Source organism: Lepisma saccharinum, chromosome 28 (assembly GCF_977018435.1).
Source record: "Lepisma saccharinum chromosome 28, izLepSacc3.1, whole genome shotgun sequence".
Taxonomy (NCBI): domain Eukaryota; kingdom Metazoa; phylum Arthropoda; class Insecta; order Zygentoma; family Lepismatidae; genus Lepisma; species Lepisma saccharinum.
In genome coordinates, this window is record NC_139256.1 from 2051849 (window position 1) to 2075300 (window position 23452).

The 23452-nt window shown below is 41.0% G+C and overlaps 1 protein-coding gene across 1 annotated transcript in view; it reads left to right on the plus strand.

Annotated features, from left to right (window-relative positions):
* Positions 1-9894: 9894 nt before the first annotated feature.
* Positions 9895-23452, plus strand: part of fs(1)N (female sterile (1) Nasrat) — a 127584-nt gene continuing 114026 nt past the window's right edge. The window contains exons 1-2 of the mRNA XM_083114198.1: positions 9895-10000; positions 10092-10191. Coding sequence (XP_082970324.1) covers positions 10102-10191 — 90 coding nt within the window. The 5' untranslated portion in view covers positions 9895-10000; positions 10092-10101. The remainder of the gene's footprint in view (positions 10001-10091; positions 10192-23452) is intronic.

A 23452-nucleotide genomic window follows, 5' to 3' on the forward strand; every position in this document is an offset into this window, starting at 1 on the left:
TGCATATGTGTTGTTCAGAAATTCAAGAAGATTGGCCAAAATATATAGATATTATTGTTCATTTAATCAACCATAGTATCTATTCCAATTTAGGATACGCACCAGTGTAATTAATGTTCAATCGTAAGTTAGATGCCAATGTACTAAATTATATTAATATTCCCCAGACAGAAGAAAAGAATTGGGATGAAAACCTTTTTTCAGCCACTATGCAGGATATAATTAAGAAAAAAATGAGAAACTTGAGACATAATGTAACACAACAGAAAAGACATGAGATAAAAATTCATGATTTAGTATTTCTCAAAACACATTATCTCAGTAGTCTTGTTGACAAGAGAATTCGAAAATATTGTAATGTGTACCGTATACCGCGCAGAAAAGGTATATTTAGTTTAATTGAATTAAATAAAGTATAAGTAACAGAAAACCATCATGTAGAAAACTTGAAAAAATGGAATTGTAGTATAGAAAGAAGGAAATTTTGTTTGAATGAATTTATGAACAAATATCCTGAAGTGTGGAACCGGATAAAAATTTAATTTGATTTTTGTTTATTCAAATATTTATTTTGAACATTGTACTAAACTTGTTATATTTTTTTGTATATTTTGTGTATTGTAAATATTTTCTTCCTATGTCAAAAATTATTCTTTCCCGGGAGGGGGAGATATGACCATAAGGTGTATAGTACGTGTACATTCCGCCATTGTGTGAGGGCAGCACTGCCAAGTGGCAACAGCTGACCGGCGGGATCGAGTGATTCACGTCAGACACTTGCTGTACAGCCTGTGAGCGGTGCACGATGTTTGGTGTGCAATCCGTGTTTCGAAAACACGTAAAGCTGTTGGTACTCGTAAAGCTGTAGTATTCGTGTACTATGTTTGCTTCCAGGCACGTATACAGAAACTCTTTTCGGGGGGGGCTAATTTTTTTTAACATCATTATTGATAGAACCTCGCATGTTTTAAGGTCGATGGTGGCGATTCAGTTCCAAAACGGGGGGGGGGGGGCAAGAAAAGTTTACTTTCTCTTGGTAGACAAAGGTTAGCATTAAAAAGCCATAGTGCGGGGCCAAAAATGAAGAACAACTGTCTCCTAAATTTGCCACTGTTTAAGCTGCTGTTTTTTTTCTTTCTCTCAGGACGTGATATCGACTCCTCTGTTGCAATGTACGAACGTTGTGTTTCTGCCGAAACGATCTTAGTATGTGTATGTGTCCGTTTCACGAAGCTGTTATGCAATGGACAATCTATTCGAATGTTTTGATTTGATTTATTTAATTTTACTTCACATTTTGTGCCTCTTGGCTAATTTGCGAAGATGGGGATGAGTGATGAAATTGATGAATGGACATTCACAAACAACAATGCCCGAGCGGGATTCGAACCCGAGAACCTTGGCGTCGCAGCGCGATGTGCTAACCACTCAGCCACTAGTGTTGCCCACGAGACGAGACTTTGGCCTGTCTCGTCTCGTGGAGTCTCGTGGAAATGCTGTCTCGTCTCGAAAATATTCGTTTGTCTTATGACACATGGTCAATCTCGTCTCGTCTCGAATTTTTAAAAGCCTGTCCCGTCTCGTCCCGTGGGCAACAATATCAGCCACAGGGTCCGGCCCATTCGAATGTGTTCTCCCAGGTTTGGATATGATCCTTTATGATGTTGTCGCCTGCCTACGAAACGTAACCTTAACAAAAATCCTAATTTTCCATCCTTGTGACTTAGATCTTCAAGATTTAGGAAGAATTCAGACCGAAGGCGCATACACGTCGTTTGCAATGAGTGACCCAATCAACAGAAACTTTTCACACCGTAGCGGCACGACAGGTTGCACAAGCCTGTGTTCGATTTGTGAAATCCTCAAGCGACACGTATAGCTTGTAGCTTTGGTGTGAAACCTGGTGGGTCAATCTCATTGTCACCTTGAAACGGCAGCTCGTGTTGACCACAGAAGAAAAATATCTTGTCAACCGGTGGGAATGTCCCTTAGTTTTATTCTATCTCCTTTTTCTGTGCTTGTTAATTAAACAGGCAACATCTTACAGTTAGGCATAACAAGAGATGTGCCTTGCAGAAATGTTAGCGGAAAATGCAGGCTCCACCAGGCATACCGTGCCACTGCTCTATAGCGGCGACAGCAAAAGATCAAGCGAAGCCAAGGGTGACTCGGTAGCTCACTTGGTAGAACAAAGAATGACACGGTATATGCCAGAGACCCTGGTTTTGGAGTCGTGGTCCAGCTTGCTTTTTCCGATAAAATTTCCACATATGAAACATCTTCTTGCTTTCTCTTCTCGACATTCATAAAATGTTCGGCCTTCATGGCTGCCCCTTTGTGGTAGTGTTTGAGTGTTTTTCCAAAACAGTTGACATAAGAGACCTTTTTTAACCCACGAAAGTCTCGGACTGCATACAGGAACTTGGTCCGGTCACTAATAAATCGTCACTCAAAACTTAGATGTTCAGTCGATCTGTGCAGCTTATTTCCTTTTTTTAAAAATAAAAAATAAAAAAATGATGCTCCAATGCCTATTACTGCTGAAATATTAACATTAGAGACCTTCGATCTCTTCGGCTCATGACCCCAAACTAGCACTACACTGTCGGCAATGTCTTCAGCTTTGGTCCCGAACTTGTAATAGTGGTAGACTTCAGCACTTTCCAGCAAAATGTGTCACTAGTTCCCCCCTTCCCTTAATCTCTACATCTTATAAAACTGTCAATGGACACTGACTGATCACTAATCGACTGTCACACTTACTCCTGAAGTCTTATTGCATGATTGTGTTGTACAGACCAACCGTGAAATTGAATCCGCGTATTTATATCCATATTATATTCTGGAATGTTCCGCACATAAAATGTTTTGTAGTTCGACTCCACCTCCTATTCAAGAACGTTCCCTCTCGAGCTTAGTAATCCAACGAATCGCCCGACTCATGGCGCTGCGTTCAACAGTGCTTTGTTATGCAACTTCCAAGTTCTGACAAATCTTTAAATAATGCTCAAGTTCGTTGCGACAAAACCGAAAGAGTAAGAAAAGTTTACATACAATATTATCAAGAACAGGGTTTTCCCTCAGGGTTCTAGAACATTCTCCGCTTTTCCTCGATAATTATATCTCTCTTTAAATTATAATCACAATATTTTATTTCACACACACAAGCCAAAAACCTCATTTTATCTAGTGTAAATCGAAAAATTTCGGAGGGGGCTCGAGCCCCCTGAGCCCCCCCTCTCGATACGTGCCTGTTTGCTTCTTATTTCATTTTGTGAAATTTTGTGATATAAATACATATACGTTGTATGTACATACGTATACCAGCGATAGCTGGCCGTAACAGGTAGCATCCCGCTGAGCGCCTCTAGCAGAGCTTTATGTACTACTACTATTCTTCCGTCGTAGTGTTTGGAGCCGATATCAGTACGTGCTGGTCGTTCTCTCACGTGTACGTACGTATTTCATTTCTACGTACAGCCTTGGATACTACTTGTGTACGTGTGTGTCATCATAGTACACCTCTTGCACATGTTGTCTCTGTCCCCTCTTCTCTGGGGAATCCCCTTCTGCAGCCTGCTTTTCGGACACTTCCTGGCGAAATGTTCTTCATGTGCTGTGACCTCCGTCATTTCCCTTTGTACCCCCATTCGATACCTGCGTTCCATGTCGGACATATTCCTGGGAATCCCTCACTTCTTGTGGGGAATCCCTGCCGCATTCAATTTCGACACGCGATTTGTGCATCATTCGCTAGCCCAGGTGTGTTTTCTTTGAGGATATCGTGCCGCATCTTCTTTATGAGTACTATTTGTCCGCATATGGAGGTGTGAAGTCCATTTTCACACGATTTCGGCATCCTCTAGCTCTGACACGGTGCGTCATTCGACAAAATTCCATTTACATTTTCGTCTTCATTTCACTTGGCGTTTCACCTCCTCCGCGTTGTAAACGGAATTTTGCACCACCCTGTATATACAATGTACTAATTCTAAGAGAAATCATGATGATGAGAATGATATCCCGGATGATGATGAAACTTATTTCCTGGAAAAAGACCAAATAACTTGATGGAAAGAAGCTTCCTGCTATGTTAGAATGTTCAGAAAAGAAGTATGAACATTGTTTTACGTCTTCTTGGATCACTTGCAACTGAAAAAAATGCCAAATATGCTATCGAAAATTTTCACTTTTCATAGATGACACTACTGTGAGAATCATTGTGGAAAATACCGATACGTACGTAGAAATTATACGGGAATATTCTGTAAGGGAAGGAAATAAGAAATTTGCCAATGAAGATGAAGTTTTAAACACAAGACAAGTTTATTTGACATAATGTATTATCAAAAAAAATAATACGATGGTCCCCTTTAGTTAGTTGTGTAAAACAATTGAGATTTTGAAAATTGAGATGTATTCGAAAATGAATTTTTTCAAGGGAAAACGTACTAAAAGTATAAAAAATGGATATTTTGCTAAATTTACACAAGTATTTGAAGTGTATACAATACAAAACAAGTATTATTTGTTTTGCTTATTCAACACTTTCCTCATTATTACCATTCGATTTAACTATTGCAAGAAAGGGTTTTGATATAATAAAAATGCAAAGTCTGTCGATATATTTTTTTTAAATTAATTGCACCTCTTTTCGATATTCAAAAACTACTCTAAGTTCTTGAAAATAGACAATTTCATTGTATAAAATATTTTTTTGGTGCTTATGTATCTTACTTGATTACAAATAATATTTTATATTTGGAGGTCAAATTCACCACCACGCGCCTACTTAAGGTGGTGAAAGAGGTGCGCCTGGTTAAGGGTAATAGAATTTCTACGGGGAAATTGTACCCCCTTCACATTCAAGGGCAGTCCTTTTTCTATGGGGAAATCGTAAGCGTTCGAGCTTACGGCCGCCTCAATTCCTGCGCCGCATCCCCAGCCGCATCCCCATCTCTCACTTACTCTGGGTCAGCATAGTCTGGCCTGTGCGCAGAGGCATGAAAAAGTCTCCGCAGTTAACGAGCGAGGAGTTGGTAGCCCAGTGGTAGCCATAAGACAACCAGCCGTGCCCCTTTTCGGCTGGCACGATTCGAGAGCTTTCGCATTGTGTTGACATAGTTGCAAACTTCACAGAGAAGTGACTAATCCTGACCGATTTGTAATACTCGTTGGAGAAGTAATTCGCGAGAAAGATACTTTCCTGCATACTTGGCAAGAACGAACGTAATATCTTCCCCAAATTTATATAACCATTTAGATAGATGCGTCTAAAGAGCCATCCAGACTTTTTTGTTATCGATTTCTTCCTTAAGAAAAGATATATCCCTTGCTCTCACGCACACAGACACTCATGTGTTGCAACTGACGTTGACAACATTGAAGACATTTTCTGTACAAAAGAACTGCCTAAATATCAAAGGGAATTCGCATCACCAGGGGATTTTTTACTTTAATATTTGTAAAAAATCTCACGGAAAATGTATCAGTATAAGAATTTCACTTGGAGATATAATTCAATTTCTTGCATTGAATTCTAAAAATTGTAGATCTACAGTTCATTTAGCAGATAATCATATTTCAGTTGTTAGTAACACCGATTGTTGATGTACCGTCTGCCGTGCTGGGGTTGCAAATTATAAATAAAGCAAGGCGAGAATACCCTGATCGACTTGGTGTCTCTAATTGTTCATTGTTTTTCTTTTTAGTCAAGTGAAAGTGTCGGATGATGTGTGAAAGGAAGGGTAGTTAGTAAAGATGAGTCAGATTAGAGCATTATTACATACACCGTTTTCCAAGGTAAAAAAAAAGGTAAAGTGCTCCCCTGTGCTTAGCACAACGCCATGAAGGCGTATAGGGGGTACTGTACGATATTAAATTAAAAGTTAAACAACTTGGCCGTCCCACGCCAGATTTAAACATCAATTCTACTTAAAAATATTAAAAAATGGTAAAGGTGACAGGCGTCGAAATTTTAATAGTCGCATTTATTTCCTAGAAACTCTGGCCGACCTCCGTGCACAGCATGCTACGACGCAGGGATTGCGGGTTCGAATCTCGGCCTGGGCATCGGTGTTCTTTGTGAGTGTTCACTCATCCTTATCTTCGCGGTTAGCCAAAAGTAGTACAAATGCGAAGTAAAATAAACCAATCTTAGGAACTCTGAATTTTTGTCTGCAATTTTAGTAAACAAAGTTCCATTAAAATTACCTCTTTCATTAGATTTCTATGACATATGCTAGCGAAAATTTTTCGATTTCTTGATCACGTTGGCAATACCCATCATACTAGCTGCCAGCCGCCACTGTGTTCAATTGATTACTAAGGGTTCGCTTCCAAGCGACACGTGTCGAGTCGCTTCGGTGTGAAAGATGCAAAGATGAGGATGAGCAATGACATGATAAAAATTGATGAATGTGGCACAAAAAGCAAAGCAAAATAAAGTAAATCAATTAATCAATCAAAGATTGCTTTATTTTACTTCGCTTTTCTGCTAATTTGGCTAATCGCCAAGATAATATGATAAAATTGATGAATGTACACTCACAAACACCCATGCCCAAGCCGGGATTCGAACCCGGGGCCCTGGCATCGTAGTGCGCTGTGCTAACTACTCCGCCACGGGAGGTAGCACATCAAATCAATCAACCAATCGGAACATTTTGGGACAACTGTAAGTAATTCTCAGTCTGAACAATAAACAACACCGGTAAGAGGACAGACAGCATAAGTGAAAATGGAGGGACCGAGGGGTGGCTGCAATTTCCAGACAACCACTTTCCTTGTAGCCACGTGCTGTAGACAATTTGAGATATAATTTTTAGTCGATTCTTAGTAGACAGTTTCGTGAATCGCCCTGCTGCTTCGCACGTGTGTCAGGAATTCCAAATTCTATCTCAATCGTGGGCCTCCCCGATGGCGCAGTGGTAGCGTCGTCGCCTTCTAGTCAAGGGGTCTCGGGTTCGATACCCGGTGGAGGCACATGGCACAGTGGTTCGGATCCCACTTTAAACCGTAGGTCCAATCTCGATTAGCCTTACTGTGCATAAAGTGGACTTAAAACACCAACTCAAACCAAACTCTATCTCAATCGTCTCAGCATTGACTCCCCGTTGTATTTTTTTAAAGCTTTAAATATATTTTCGAAAATGAGTTACTAATTTTGGTTTCTGAACTTCCAGTAATCCGATGATCGGGGTGGTCTGGTCTAGTGGGTAGGGCGTCTGACTGCCACGTGGGAGACCTGGGTTTGATTTTCTGGTTGGGTTGGAATTTTTCCGGCGAGGCGTCCGGTCATCGGGAGATGCGGCGATGTCAAAGCAAAATAATAAAAATATTGCTTTTTAAATATTTTAGGGAAGAAGAAAAATAAATCAGAATATTCGCATATTTGAGCGAAATTAGTCAAGTAACACCATTAAACAGCTAGAAATACGCAAGAGATTCGCTAAGTTTAGCGCATCGAAAGGAGAGCCCAGTTCTACACCCCCAACCTCCCCCCGTGCCCAACCGTCCCGCTGCGTTTCCGTTGAGTGCAATGGTGTCAGGCGGGCCAGCTCATCGCAGCAGGTCTGCGAATCCAAGGTCCTTCGACAGCTTTTCCCCCGCTTTTGAAGGTCTGGTCATGACAGACCTTTTTTTTCAGCCTCCTTGTTTACAAACACGGCAGGGTTTCTCTGACATCAAGATGAAACTTCTCAGAATGTCCAGCACTGTAAAGCATGCAACGCTCTTGTTTTTTAAGATTAAAAAAAACATATTGAAGAGCATCGCAACGCAACTTACACAGAATACATGATGAAAGTAATGGTGCATAGAAAAAAAATATAAGTAAGCAAAAGCATAAATTTCCCCACGGTTAGTGCTAGAAAGAACTGGAAAAAAAGCAGTTCTGGATCCATTCTATTTTCTTCATAGTACTTATTTCCTTTTTTAATTTTTTTGGATCCTGCGGTTCAAATATCGATCTTTTGGGGGGTTCTTGGTTTACAAAACTCGAAGTACTTCCTGCTGTTTTGTGTTTACTATGCTTACGAATGACAAGATTGATCAAGATTTTTGTTCTGAAGGTGATAGACATACTTACTCAACAGAACCTTTTCCCAAACATATCTTACTTTCACACTAGGGATGGCCAAAAATATCAGGATTCCGGAAAATCTAAAAATCTCGATTCAAAAATTCTACTTCCCGGATTTCGGAAGCAATCCGAATTTCGGAGAGAGAACTTTAACAATTTTTCCATTTTTTAAGAATAGATTTAGATATCTCTACTTCACACGTCATGTACGAACACTGTTATCATCATTATCAATGTAGGAATGCCCCCCCTCCCCTTCCCGGGTTGAAAGATTGACCCTGACGTTTGGCAAGTCTTGCGATGACTACTTGAAAATGTCACGCTTCGCCACTGTAAAGCGGCTCTGATGTTCACCCCGCCTCAAATCAATGGATAAAGGTGGCCGGAGCGTGGTGCTGATCACACCACCTCTAAAATGGCAAAGCTCGAGAATGTATGATGCCCATGAATGCACGGGGAACTTTACGTTACTTTACTTCCAGTATCGAACATGTCAGAAGTTTCGGCGTCCTGAGGCCCGGAGCAACGCTATCACATGAAAATCTTGAAAATTCAGATTTTGTTCTATTTTCGCGTGTAAGGGAAATTTGAGTTTTGGTCGTATTTTTACAAGATATTACGAAACATCAAAACGTCGATAAATCTTGTGCTAAAATGTTTGTTCGTGTAGAGACAAAGTATTGGAAAATCTAAGCTTTTAGCAGCACTTCAGCAATGAGTCATACGAAACAAGAGACCGAACACAAGGGTCTCCCTTATCGCACAACGCTAGAGCAACCGTGCGTCCTGACGTCACAGCGGAATATTGTCATTCTTGCGCTAAATGCTACTTGTTTCGTTTAGTTCTCTTAGCATAAATAATATATTTTCTTTGTATTCATGCTAAAGGAAACTCAATTATGCTGATCTATATCCCAAATGTGTAATCAAGGGTATGTAATATATATTTGTAACTCAATTATGCTGATCTGCATCCCATATATGTAATCTAGTGGATGTAATATACATTTGTATCTCAATTATGCTGATCTACATCCAAAATATGTTATCAAGGGTATGTAATATATATTTGTAACCATATCTGCTATATGCCATGTATGTAATCAAACCGATATGAAATAATATATATTTGTAACTTCAATCGGTATGACTTGAGATGAGCGGACCGCTCTCCGATTTTCTTCATATTTGACATACTCACTAATTGAGGCCTCTTAATCACGAACCTGAAGTTAAAATTTGTCGGTCACGTCTAGAAATTGCGAACCATTGATGCTAGCCCCACGAACCATTGGCGCGTGGTTAGGTTAGTTCGGTTAGGTTAGGCAAACATAGTTAAAATTTGGTGTCGTGGTAGTATCAGGAATATACTATATATTTGGTTGCGAAACAAAAAAAAATCGCGAAAATCGACAGTTTCCATTCCGAAAACTAACGCCTTATTTTCGCTTAATTTGCAAATTCTAGACGTTTCCGACAAGTTTTAACTTCAGATTCGTGATTAGGAGGCCTCAATTAGTGAGTATGTCAAATATGAAGAAAATCGGACAGGGGTCATCTCAAGTCGTTCCCTTTAATCATACTGCATCCCAAATAAGTAATCAAGTGGATGTATTTGTACTGAAATCATGCTAATGTTATATGTAACAAATGACGTGCTCTATACTGCTGCAGATAGAAATATCTACAATGTAATCAACAGAACAAGAATACATTACAATTACAATTACAACAACGTAGGCATTCCTTGTATGACGTCAGAACACAAAGTTGGTCTATCGTAGTGCAATAAAGGAGACCCCTTCGCAAGTAACTGCCTGCCAGACAGCCACGAGCGAGCGAAGGGAGGAAGTGTGCGTTTGTGTGTTGTCTGAAGTTCGTGTCACTATCTCTGCCTGCCCCTTCCAGACACCAAAGGTAAGCAACGTTCACGTAACTTTCTAAATGGGTAGTTTGTCTCGTGCTTCGCGCTTAAAATAGTTTAAATCCAGCTTTTTCTTGTTTCTAGATAAATCCTGATGAATGGAAACCGGCCTGTTAGTGTGTTTTTTCTGTCCCTGCTCACGTTGTGTTCCTACGGACAGTGTTTTAAAGACGGACAAGATAAGGTTAGTTATGCTTTTGCACTCACTTCTATATTCATTTTTCCTACTTCTGTCAACTTTGGCACCGTTTCAAGTGATATTGGTTTTAGCCCACAATTCCATTTGACTGTGATCTGGATTAGACTTTGCTGTTAAAGACTAATTCTGCATAACTTATCAATGTCGTATAGCCAACACATTTTCTTCATACCTAACTTGCAATTAAATAAGGATTATGTGTTAGAACACATTTGCCTGGAACGAGTACTTCATATCATTTTGCATTTTGATTTTTAATGGCCAATCTTGTCATTCTATTCGACTATATTTATCGAATGTCATGTACAGTGGCGTGCGCAAGGGGTGTTGGTGGGGCCCCTTTTAGCCATTAATCCTAAAAAATGAACGTCAAAGGTAGGAAAAGCTGGCAAAATGAGGGCTGACTACCAGAGAAAGTATACGTAACCCCCCCCCCCCCCCATCTTTCGAAGAAAATCCTGGGCACGCCACTGGTCATGTATATTTTCTGACTTTCGCCAAATTATCGCGATATACGAGGTGATAAGAATTACCTTGTAAAAATGTCTTATCTTGATTCTGTATTTTGGAGGAGTTAACGGCATATCACACTCCCCTTATAATTCATCCAGTTTTCCAAACTTTTCTTATAGAGATATGTAATATGAAGGGCTCTGGTAGAAAAATGTCCAAAATGTCACCATGTTTACACCCGAGCCCTTCATATGCATAAAGATTGATTGTCAGACTTATTTGTATTCAAGCAATAGGCGGGATTTTCGTTAAACCACGATAATGACCTTTAAAATAAAAGGGTCTTTCTTTCCCCTTTGTGCGCCTGACGGCGGCACGCTTGGCGGCCGCCCGGACGCCAACTCCCGTCAAATCGCTTGCGATATATCCGCTATGGAAGCCAATAGCTTCGAAATTACTTCAAGTTCTCAGAATTATAGTTACAATTACATTCAAAATAAGCACGTTAATTGTCACGGAGTATGTTGGAAATGTTCTCGTGCATCCACTCGTTTTTGGCACGCTTTTAGGAAATTTGTGGGCTGATCCCGGAGATTTGTTTTAAATTTTATGCAGGCTAACTATTTGCCATAAAATGCCTTTTCTTGTTCCTTGGCAAGATAATGTAGGCGTTTGTTTCAAAACCGACATTTCGGAGCAGTGGCGGCGATTGGGTTCCAAAACCAGGAGGGGCAAGGTGCCAAAACTGGGGGGGGAGACTGTAGATTTCTCTTTGAAGATAAGGTTTAGCATAGTGCGGGGGTAAAAGTAGCGAAAAGTGGGGGGCAACTACCCCCGCCTCGCCCCTCTAATTGCCGCCACTGTTTTTTAGTGGTATTCATTGATTGACTGATTGATTTGGTGTTTTAAGTCCACTTTATGCACAGTAAGGCTAATCGGGACTGGACCTACAGCTTAAAGTGGGATCCGAACCACTGTACACTGGCGAACTTTAAAAAAATATCTCCCTCCTCTTAGTTAGATTGGAAGGTAGTTGCAAACACTTCATTACTCCTGTATTGGATAAGAAAGTGGGGGAAGGCAGTTGCAGACAAGGCCATCACTACCTTATGCGCACGTAAACTTGTTTCCGGAAAGCTTTCTGTTGGAGTCTTGTCAGGCATGATCTGGGCAGTTTGTGGAAGAATTTTGTGTTTCTACCCCCCTCTCTTTCTCTCCCTGTGTGTGTGCGTGTGCGTGCGTACGCACACGCAGACACCTGTTTCTTTTTAAGTTTGACGTATTATTATTGCATCGACTAATTGCTGTTAGCTATGAAGGCACATTTAGTAGTAGGGCCCCGCATATTCTTGACCTCGGCCATTTTGGAGGTGATATGATCAGCACCATGCTCCAGCCGCCTTTATTCGCCAGAGTTGTAGTAGAAATTTTTCACATTCTGCGTATGTGACAGTATTCTTTGGATATTGTCTTGGAAGTATCTGTTAACATCCTAACCAGCAGTTTTTGTTAAGGAGAAACAAGTTGAAGGCCGCGAGTGGTTCCTGAGAAGTAATGAACATATCACAGAATGCACAAAAGCTTAGCTCGCGTTTCTCGAAGAAGAAAAAAAAAGATATACAAATTTATATATTGATTGATTTGGTGTTTTAAGTCCACTTTATGAACAGTAAGGCTAATCGGGACTGGACCTACAGTTTATAATGGGATCCGAACCACTATGTTCCTCCACCGGGAATCGAACCCGAGACCTCTTGATTACAAGGCGACAACGCTACCACTGCGCCATCGGGAAGGCCTACAAATATATTCTACGAATGCTTACGTCATTGTGACCAAGGACTGTATTTTGCAGGATCTGGCGTCTAGACACAAGGCCAGTTTAATGGTCTGTGGGGTTTGGGCTGCGTCCGATCCATACGTTTGTGATTGCTCTTTCACAAAGTTCATCTTAACACGCCTTTCATCCTCATCTATATGATTACTCAAAAGTGAAAGAAAAGCGAAGTAAAATAAATAAATAAATTGGTCATTGTGTCCCTGCCTTTTTGCAATTTTTCTTCCTGATCTAAAATTATGTAATGCATCACTATAGTCATGTGAATTATTTTCCGTCATATAATTTTATTATAGTGTGCTTAATCATTCCTTAAAGCATAGACTCTAGACTCTAACGCTGTTGTCCTTAGTGTAAACGATCTTAACTGTGTGGAAGTTTTGATGTAGGCAAAATAATGGTTAAGAGTAAATCCCAATTGATTGTTCGAAATTTAAAATATAACTCCGACGTGACGTATAGTAACTGTTCTTAGTTCACTGTCAAGGAACGATTTTTCCTAATTAGAAAGGATTCCAGCCTCTGTGGCAGAGTGGTTAGCGCAGCTTGCTTAAACACCGGCCTTGGCATTGTGTTCATTCGGTATTCATTATGAGTGTCCCTTCATCAATTTCATCATTTCATCGCGCATCCTCATCTTCGCGTTTATCGAAAAGTGGCAGAAAAGCGAAGTAAAATAAACCAAATGAAACATAAACAAGAAGCTGAAGTGATAAATATTCCATTACCAAATATAAAATATATAAAATACAGTAATTACTTTGTTGATATTGCAGTCATTTTGGCAGTGTGTAGCTGTCTTAGGGTAGTATGTTCGAATTAGCTGACCTCAAAATAGACGAAGAGCGAACGATTAATGGAAATGGGGATGCACATTTCTATTACTTTAGTAAGCGTTCAGTCGTAAATCCTGTGGACACAGTGTGATTTTCGTGCAAGGAAGGGTTCCTGGGACATCAACTAGGTCGACGTTTACTTATAACCTAACAGGGTATGGATTTCTCTCAACAAATGTAACAAATGTTTAAGGTCATGGAAATGATTTTCCTGTTGAGGCAGGCGGCGATACCCGTGCTCTGTGTGAGTATGTGCATGTCTTGTAATAATTAATTCATTGCAGTTCTATTAAAATTAAAACTACGTTTTTAAGAAATACGTAATATTCGCATAATACTCACTTTCCAGGGGATGGGTCTAATCCTTTCTCACTCATTGGCAGAACCGTAGTGAATATGGGATAAAAGCTTGTAAGGATCGCAAGGATTATATATCGTGGTGTTTGATAATCGACTGGCAATAGGAAAGCAACCCCTCTTTAGAAATATAAGATTAGATTTTCTAAACAAACCATAACGTAATAATCATAACATTTCCTGTGCGTAATGGAGAAAGAGATAAATTTGAACACGTGTTCTCGGATTATCAGCCAGGTTAATTCGACACGACGCTAACATAGAATTAACCGTGATGATAAACGAGAGGCCTCCCCGATGGCGCAGTGCTAACGTCGTCGCCTTGTAATCAAGTGATCCCGGGTTCGATACCAGGTGGAGGCACATAGTGGTTCGGATCCTACTTTAAACTGCAGTTCCAATTAGCCTTACTGTGCATAAAGTGGACTTAAAAACACCAACTCCAACAAACAAAACGGGAATATCTGTTCGAAATACGTCGCCAGCAAAGCTAAAATTCCTAAACAGATTCATTGTTAAAATGTGCAAAAGGAAAATTTCTTGCTCAAAACAAAACCAAAACAAAAGACAAGAAAACGTAAAAACTTAGTTTTCTTGTGTGTATAAAGGGGAAGTAGATCGTAATTAATATATGCAAAATCAAATGTTGTTTTTAAAGAACGTTTTCTCTCTTAGCTAACGGTAGTTAAATTAAAAAGATTCCAAATAGAACGTTCATCTCCAAAAACAAGTGTTAATACAATTTTTACAGTTTTCCCTGTCTCTTTAAGGAGCAAAATGATTCACAAAACATACAAAATCAAACATTGTTTTCGAACTTTACAAAACTTTACAAAACTTGACAAACAAAACTTTACAAAAAAATTAAGCTTTCCTGTGCTTTTGCCACGGAAAGTAGTTCACAATGGAAATTTACAAAATAAATATTTTCTTTCCTCCGAGAAGCATTAAAAATTCTTCACGTTCCAAGCGATATAAAATGCCAGGATAAGAACCCTCGCATACTGATTTATGCTTAATAATGAGTCCACCAACGATTATTCTCGATGACTTCATGAAGTCGTCTCGGCATGGAATTCACCAGTCTTCGACAGATGGACGGCCGATTTTGGATGCTGCGCCATACATCATGGACATGTGCAGCTAACTGTTCTCTTGTGCGTTCGCCTGCAGGTTCCCACTCTCGAACCATGATTGCCCAAATATTTTCTATCGGGTTCAAGTCTGGTGATTTAGCTGGCCAGTCAATAGGATGGATGTCAGGATGATCCGAAAGCCAACTTCGTGTTAACTTTGATGCGTGGATGCTGCCGTTGTCGTGCACAAAGTTTATCACTGGCAAGTCCTCACGGGAATATACAGCACGCACAGTTGGTAGCATGCATTCTTCAAGAACATCGACGTATTCCTCGGAATTCACGTGGGATGAGATTTGCACTATTTCTCCCGCACCAGCTGCACTCACCCACGCCCAAAATGCCACCGACACCCTTCCACTTCTACTGCGAGTGAGAACGTAACGTGGATCGTGCCGCATCTTCCGTGGCCACCACAGATAAAGTTGCCCATCTGCGTCGGAGGAAAATACCTTTTCATCCGTCCATATCACGGTATTCCAAAAATCACCGGGCATGGGCAAATATTGTAGTGCGAATCCAAGCCGACTGTCGCGATGGACTTCTTTCAGCTCTTCTTTCCTAGCTGGAACTCTGTGATGAATTCCCAAGGAATGTAACAGTCTTCTCACTGTTAGAGCAGAGCACGAGAGATGGAGTTGGCGAGCGACTGTTGTAGCGGGCAAACGGATTGTTTCTAAGAAGCTCCAGCATGGCGGCTTCTTGCTCGGCTGTAATAACTTTTGGGCGTCCTGATTTTTTTCGAGTCTTCAAACCTTCTTCCCCTTCCTCTTGAAAACGCCGAATCCAGCGTCTCACGCATTTCTTGTCTTGTCCAAGGGATGCGGCGATTTGTGCAACTGTTCGTCCACATTCGTGCATTCCAATAATACGGCCACGGGTTACGTCAGATGTATATGGCATTTTCTCGCAGTAACTACACAGCACAACCGGCACTGTTCGGGAAGACTTCACAAATACACGGAGCGATCTCTGTGTAGTAATGCCTCTCGTTTGCCAGCATCGCTATAACCTGTTGAATAGGGCCTGGATTTCGCAACTTACTTGCAAGTAATCCTTGCATAGGACAGGTAGATCACGAGCCTGTGGTGAGTCGAGGCACCAGGAGTAAAGAGCAAGCAACCCCTTAAAAACAAGAAAGCTGGATACATAAATGCAATTTTAGCATAAACGTGATTTTGTGTGTGTTAATTAGATGTCTACTAAATGTATCTGCCCTTAGAAAATATCCACGACATCTCTGCCTCTTAACTCATTTTTCTCTGGTGCTGTCATTGCTTGTGGTTTAATTTTAGCGGTGAGATGAAAACGTTTACATTTTATTGACCTAATGTTGGTCAATTGTGAATGGAATATGTCAACGTTCTGATTGATTAACCTCTTTCAATGCCTGCGGCATCATTTTGTGATGAATCCAAGCGAAACAAAAATGCCAAGAACATTGCAAATAGTCACATTGGCTCCTCGGTGGCCGAGTTCTTTGAGCGGTCCATTAGCAATCTTGCCATCAGGAATCCGAATTTGAGTTCCGACTTGAGCATACGTGTTACTTTGTGACAGTTCCACCGTAAATTTATCTTATCATGCTTCATCCTGATTGTTGCAATTAGGCAAATGAGAGAAAAGTGATTTAATATAGAAGGAAACAAATAGAAATACAAAATGCGCAAATCCTGACTCTATGCACTGTATTGTGTTTCTATTTTTGTCATTTAGCGTCGCTTTTCTGATATTTTTGGCTAGTCACGACTAGGGATGGTCAGATCCGGATCCTAGCGGATCCGAAATCCGGATCGGATCCGGATCCTAAAATTTTTCGGATCCGGAATTTTCGGAACCGGATCCGTTTTGCCATCCCACATGCGCTTCTTTGGAAAGTAAGAATCTGCTTATAACATATTGTTACCTGCTAATATACATATATATATATACAGGGTGTTTCTAAAGGTCGTTTACAACGCTTGGGAGGTGATTCCTCACACGAAAACAAGCAAAAAGTGTGAGTTCCATTTTTACGACTGAGGCTTCGTTTCCGAGATAGGAGCATCGCAAAAGGTGACAAAGTGAACGTCACACCTAACTGGGACGAACACTATCACAGATAGAGAGGCGGTTCCAAGGGAATCATAAAGGAATCATATGTGCTCAGTCCGGAAGTCCCAATGAAAAGTTCACTGCACGCATGCGCAATGGAGTCCTCAAAGGAATTGGGGATTTCCAGCAAGAACAATGCATGGAAAGGGTATGTATCTAAGCAAGAAGGACCGTGACAATGAGAAATGTTTTAAAGACACACACATCCCGACCTCAAACATCAAGACATGAGCACGGAACACAAAATCCGAAACGTTGAGCACGGTTACATACCCCAGTTACACGCGAGGAATGAACGAATCATGTCATGTGGCCTACGAGAGACACATTACTCCACCAGGAGGAGGGAAAGAAAAACACAATATCAGATGATTGCGACAACGTGTATTTTTACACGCGACTACTACGTAATACCCCCCCCCCCACACACACACAACAAACAACAAATGCTACAATGTCTTACGCACAGACAGTGCGTGTCACTGTACACCAACTGAAGATGTCACTTTCATCACACAAAGGGGGGTGGGGAGCTATACCAAGAGTGTTCGCACGCGATCTCTGTGACGTAAAAGAGACCAGTTTGGGAAGCGCTGCGCAGGCAAGTCTGGCTCTCGTAGTCTACGTTTGACCTTCATGACTGCTTTACCCGCCAGTTGGCGCTCGAAGGGTTGGTTCTCTCCAGCAGTCGTCCCAGTCGTGTTGCATGTGCTGGGATATGATCAGCAGTTCGCTCTAGGTTGTCATACGCATTGAAGAGTACTAGTATGTTGTATTGAAAGAAGTTGACGTGGTGGAGTGGGCAAGTCAAGTATCGCAACAATTGGTCTGTTGTGTTCGTACGGTGATACGGCCAATTTGTGCAGTGTGCCAGTGTTAAACAAAAACGATACTTCGCCGTTTCAGCTCCCTGTTACACAGATGGCTGCGTATACGACCCAGCAGTTAGCAGACATGCATCTCATGTATGGGGAGGCACGTGGTAATAGCCGTGAGGCAAGGCGTCTTTATGGAGAACGCTTTCCACATAGACGTTTACCATCTCACGCCTTCTTTCAGGTAGTGGACAGTCGACTGCGTGAAACAAGGTCAGTGTTACCACCGCGGCAAGAAGTTGGAAGACCCTGAAGTGTACGCACACATCAGTTTGCAGAAGATGTGTTAACAGCGGTCGCAGAACATTCTGGCACCAGTACGCGCGTGCTCGCTCGGGCACGAAACACGTCTCATGTGAATATTTGGCGAGTGTTGTCAGAGGAAGGAATGCACCCTTTTAAACTGCAGAAAGTACAAGAACTGTTAGCTCGTGACTTTCGCCCTCGTATGGAGTTTTGCCAATGGTTGTTGCATCAGCTGGACACAAACCCTCACTTCGGGGCAAAGGTATTGTGGACAGATGAAGCCATTTTCACCAGGATGGATGTCTTCAATAGTAGAAACAGTCATGTATGGGACTTTGACAATCCACATGCACTTTTTGTGGTCCATCACCAGCACAGGTTTTCAGTGAATGTGTTGTGCGGGATAGTACATGATCATTTAATTGGACCATACATTCTCCCTGTTCGCCTGAATTGTCGCACGTATCATGCATTTATTAGTGAGGTTCTGCCTGAACTGTTGGAGACCGTACCTTTGGCACTGCTTCAAGACATGTGGTACCAACACGATGGGGCACCAGCTCATTTCGATCGTAATGTACGACCTTTCCTGCATGACGTGTTTCGCAATAGGTTCATTAGTAGGAATGAGCCTGTGCCTTGGCCACCGAGGTCGCCAGATCTCAACCCTCTCGATTTTTTTCTTCTGGGGAGAAATGAAAACCCTCGTATACGACACACCTGTCACATCAGCTGATGACCTCGTTGCTCGCATCAACGTCGCCGCCGCGACGGTTGCAGATACACCTGGCTTGTTTGCTCGTACTCGACAACCCTTCATTCGTCGCTGTCATCTCTGCGTAGAAGTGAACGGCAGACATTTTGAAAACCGTCTGTGATTATCGCCCTCGGCAAATCCCAGAGAGAACACTCTTGGTATTGCTCCCCACCCCCCTTTGTGTGGTGGAAGTGACATCTTCAGTTGGTGTACAGTGACACGCAATGTCTGTGCGTAAGACATGGTAGCATTTGTTGTTTGTTGTGTGTGTGTGGGGGGGGGGGTATTACGTAGTTGTCGCGTGTAAAAATACACGTTGTCGCAATCATTTGATATTGTGTTTTTCTTTCCCTCCTCCTGGTGGAGTAATGTGTCTCTCGTATGCCACATGACATGATTCGTTCATTCCTGGCGTGTAACTGGGGTATGCAACCGTGCTCAACTTTTCGGATTTTGTGTTCCGTGCTCATGTTTTGATGTTTGAGGTCGGGATGTGTTGTCTTTAAAACATTTCTCATTGTCACGGTCCTTCTTGCTTAGATACATACCCTTTCCATGCATTGTTCTTGCTGGAAATCCCCAATTCCTTTGAGGACTCCATTGCGCATGCGTGCAGTGAACTTTTCATTGGGACTTCCGGACTGAGCACATATGATTCCTTTATGATTCCCTTGGAACCGCCTCTCTATCTGTGATAGTGTTCGTCCCAGTTAGGTGTGACGTTCACTTTGTCACCTTTTGCGATGCTCCTATCTCGGAAACGAAGCCTCAGTCGTAGAAATGGAACTCACACTTTTTGCTTGTTTTCGTGTGAGGAATCACCTCCCGAGCGTTGTAAACGACCTTTAGAAACACCCTGTATATATATATATATATATATATATATATATATAGTGTGTGTGTGTGTACGCGCTTGCGCGATTTGTAATTAATTAATACACTTACAAGGGAGGTATAAGTCTCCCCCTCCGATTTCCATGAAACTTGGCAGGTGTATAGAGCCCCCTCAAATGGCAAGATGAGGAGAAATTGAAGTGGGGATCTGACCCCGAAACCACGTAAATATGGCATAGGAAGAAACAGGGGGCATAGGGCCTCTCTATACACCTGTCAAATTCCATGGAAATCGGAGGGGGACACAGGGGTCAGATGAGCCCCACGTCAATTTGTACTCATCTTGATATTTGAGGCGGGTTTTGCCCCCTAAAAGAGTTTTTTAGCCGAAACAAAAAAAAAACACGTATTTCTTCCTTTGGGCCCCTCTATACACCTGCAAAGTTTCATGAAAATCGGAGGGGGACACAGGGGTCAGATCCTTACTTCAATTTGTCCTCATCTTTTCATTTGAGGGGATTTTGCCCCCTAAAACAGTTTTTAGCTGAAACAAAAAAACACATATTTCTTCCTTTGGGCCCCTATATACACCTACCACGTTTCATTGAAATTGGAAGGGAACACAGGGGTCAGATCCCCACTTCAATTTGTCCTCATCTTGATATTTGAGGGGAGGTTGCCCCCCTAGAACAGATTTTTAGCCCAAACAAAAAAAAAACACTTATTTCTTCATTTGGGTCCGTTTATACACACACCTGCCAAGTTTCATGGAAATCGGGGGGACACAGGGGTCAGATCCCCACTTCAATTTGTCCTCATCTTGACAATTGAGTGGGTTTTGCCCTGTAAAACAGTTTTTTAGCTGAAACAAAAAAACACGTATTTCTTCCATTGGGCCCCACTATACACCTGCAAAGTTTCATGGAAATCGGAGGGGGACACACAGGTCAAATGCCCACTTAAATTTGTCCTCATATTGACATTTGAGGGGGGGTTGCCCCCTAAAACAGTTATTTAGCCGAAACAAAAAAAAAACACGTATTTCTTCATTTGGGCCCGTTTATACACACACCTGCCAAGTATCATGGAAATCGGAGGGGGACACAGGGGTCAGATCCTCACATCAATTTGTCCTCATCTTGACATTTGAGGGGGTTTTGCCCCCTAAAACAGTTTTTTAGCTGAAACAAAAAAAACGTATTTCTTGCATTGGGCCCCACTATAGACCTGCCAAGTTTCATGGAAATCGGAGGGGGACAAGGGTCAGATCCTCACTTCAATTTGTTCTCATCTTGACATTTGAGGGGGTTTTGCCCCCTAAAACAGTTTTTTAGCTGAAGCAAAAAAAAACACGTATTTCTTTCTTTTGGCCCGTTTATACACACACCTGCCAAGTTTCATGGAAATCGGAGGGGGGCACAGGGGTCAGATCCTCACTTCAATTTGTCCTCATCTTGACATTTGAGGGGGTTTTGCCCCCTAAAACAGTTTAGCTGAAACAAAAAAACACCTATTTCTTCCTTTGGGCCCCTCTATACACCTGCCAAGTTTCATGGAAATCGGAGGGGGACACTTCGATAACCTCCCTTGTTAGTCTTACACTTTGTAATTATATAACACTGCATATATTATGTTTTATTTTAATTTATAAAACTGTAACTGTAGAACAATTGTATAATTTTTGTATATTATTTCTATCTTGTTATATGTGTTAAAGGTTTCATCCTGGAATTGAATGTCTCACATTTATGTATGTTTTCATTTCCAATACATTCGAATGAATACATATTCGTTTCAATCGCATTTACAAAATCACCTCTGACATTTTATGTTAAACAAGTAAGATTATTTTTGTGCACGAGTGTGTTAGCCGATGCGTAGCAAAGTATTTTAGGAACAACACTTGAAAAAAATTCTTGTAGGACTAACTAATGAAAAATTTCTTTGTAATCGAAGATCATAATACCTTTTAAGGTGTGGTAATATTTTAATGGGATTGAGATACGAAACTCTCGGATCCGGATCCAAAAAATCCGGATTTTTCGGACCCGGATCCAGATCCGGAACTCTCGGATCCGGATCCAGATCCGTAACTTTTGGATCTCGGATCCGGATCAGTTTGCCATCCCTAGTCACGACGATGAGGATGAGTGATGATTAGATGCAATTGATGAACCGATGCTGATAAAGAACCTCCCTCTCCCCCCCTTTAATGTGAGGCTGGGATTCGAAATTGGGAACTTCAGTGGCGATATCACAACATTGCTCAGTTCACACAAAATATGTATATACGTATGATGCGCACACGCATTATTTATTGGCGCTATTTTTGTAGAATACCATACTATATGTCCATTCCGTGTAATGTCTTACTGTAAAAGTTAAAACGAACGAGTAAAACTGACTTTTCCTCATTTTCTTATAACTTAGACATAGAAATATTTTGTGTCTTTGTTTATACAATTTGCTTGAGTGCAAACTGTAACGTGCTTTGAAGACAGAGATCTCAAGTTCGAACCATGATTAAGACATGAAATAAAATTGTATGTTGATCTGCTTAAACTCTTAAAATACTCTAATATCATGTTTTCTGTTGCAAGTATTATTTCAATTTGAGGGTCGACCGAGTGCTTTGCATACTGCTCTATGAAATCGGAGACCCTATGTTCGATTGATTGATTTGTTTATTTTACTTCGCTTTTTGTGCCACTTTTGGCTAAGTTGCAAATATGGGGATGAGTGACGATATGATGAAATTGATGAATGGACACTCACAAATCCATGCCCAGGCCAGGATTCAAATACGGGACCCCTGGCGTCGTAGCGCGATGTGATAACCACTCTGCCACTGAGGCCGGCCTCTTATGTTCGAACCTTGGGTAGTATTTAAGAGCTTATTGTGTTCGTTCATTTTTTCTAGTCACTCCAACATTCGTGCTTATCGTTGAAATTAAACAAAAGGGATATAAAATAATATGGTCGTAAAAATAGCAAAGTTACCACATGCCTGTCACGTGCCGAAAGAAACGACCTTCTTTGCTCGTTTTCTTTTTATATTTGTTTTAGAGCTAATGATAACCACAATAACAAAAGAGAGAAAAAAACGAAAAAATAACAACCTATTTTCATTAATGAAGGAAATAAATCGCCAGTTCAGAATCTGATTTCTTGAGAGCTCAAAATGGACAACAAATATTTATTCTGAGCCCGAATGACCACAGAAAGAAACGCTGTGCTAATTCCTTGATGACTCATGGTTAACATTCTCTTCTGTGTAGTGTTCACGACTGACACTTGTGCAGCTCTTCCTTATCTTGCATAGAGTTTCGGCATTGACGATGCAGTGTTTCCAATTCAATATCAGTTTTTGTATGTTTTGTTTGTAAAAGGTGAGGTCTCAGTGAGGCCTTACTAAAGTTTTATACTGTACCATGTGCCTCCACCGGGTACAACAATGGAACAAAAGCTCTCTCTCTCATTGTTGATGATAAAGAACAGATGAAGGAACACACTTCTTGTGATCAAAATGTGATAAAAGTACTGTAGGATAGCGAGTTATTTTAAAAGAAAATTAACTTTGGAAAAGGCTAGATATCCCTTTTCATAACGAGTTCGTTCAACAATGAACGAAAGGTCCCATTGTTGCTGGGAAAGGAGTGATAAAGTCACAATTTTTTATCAAAATGTGATAAAATAATAGGGTTTATTTTCAAATAAATTCAATTTAGAAAAAGGCTAGATATCCTTATTCAAAATGATTTCAACAACGGAAGTAATGGAACCTTGCTTCGTTAGAGGAGAATATTAAACGTAGATCAATT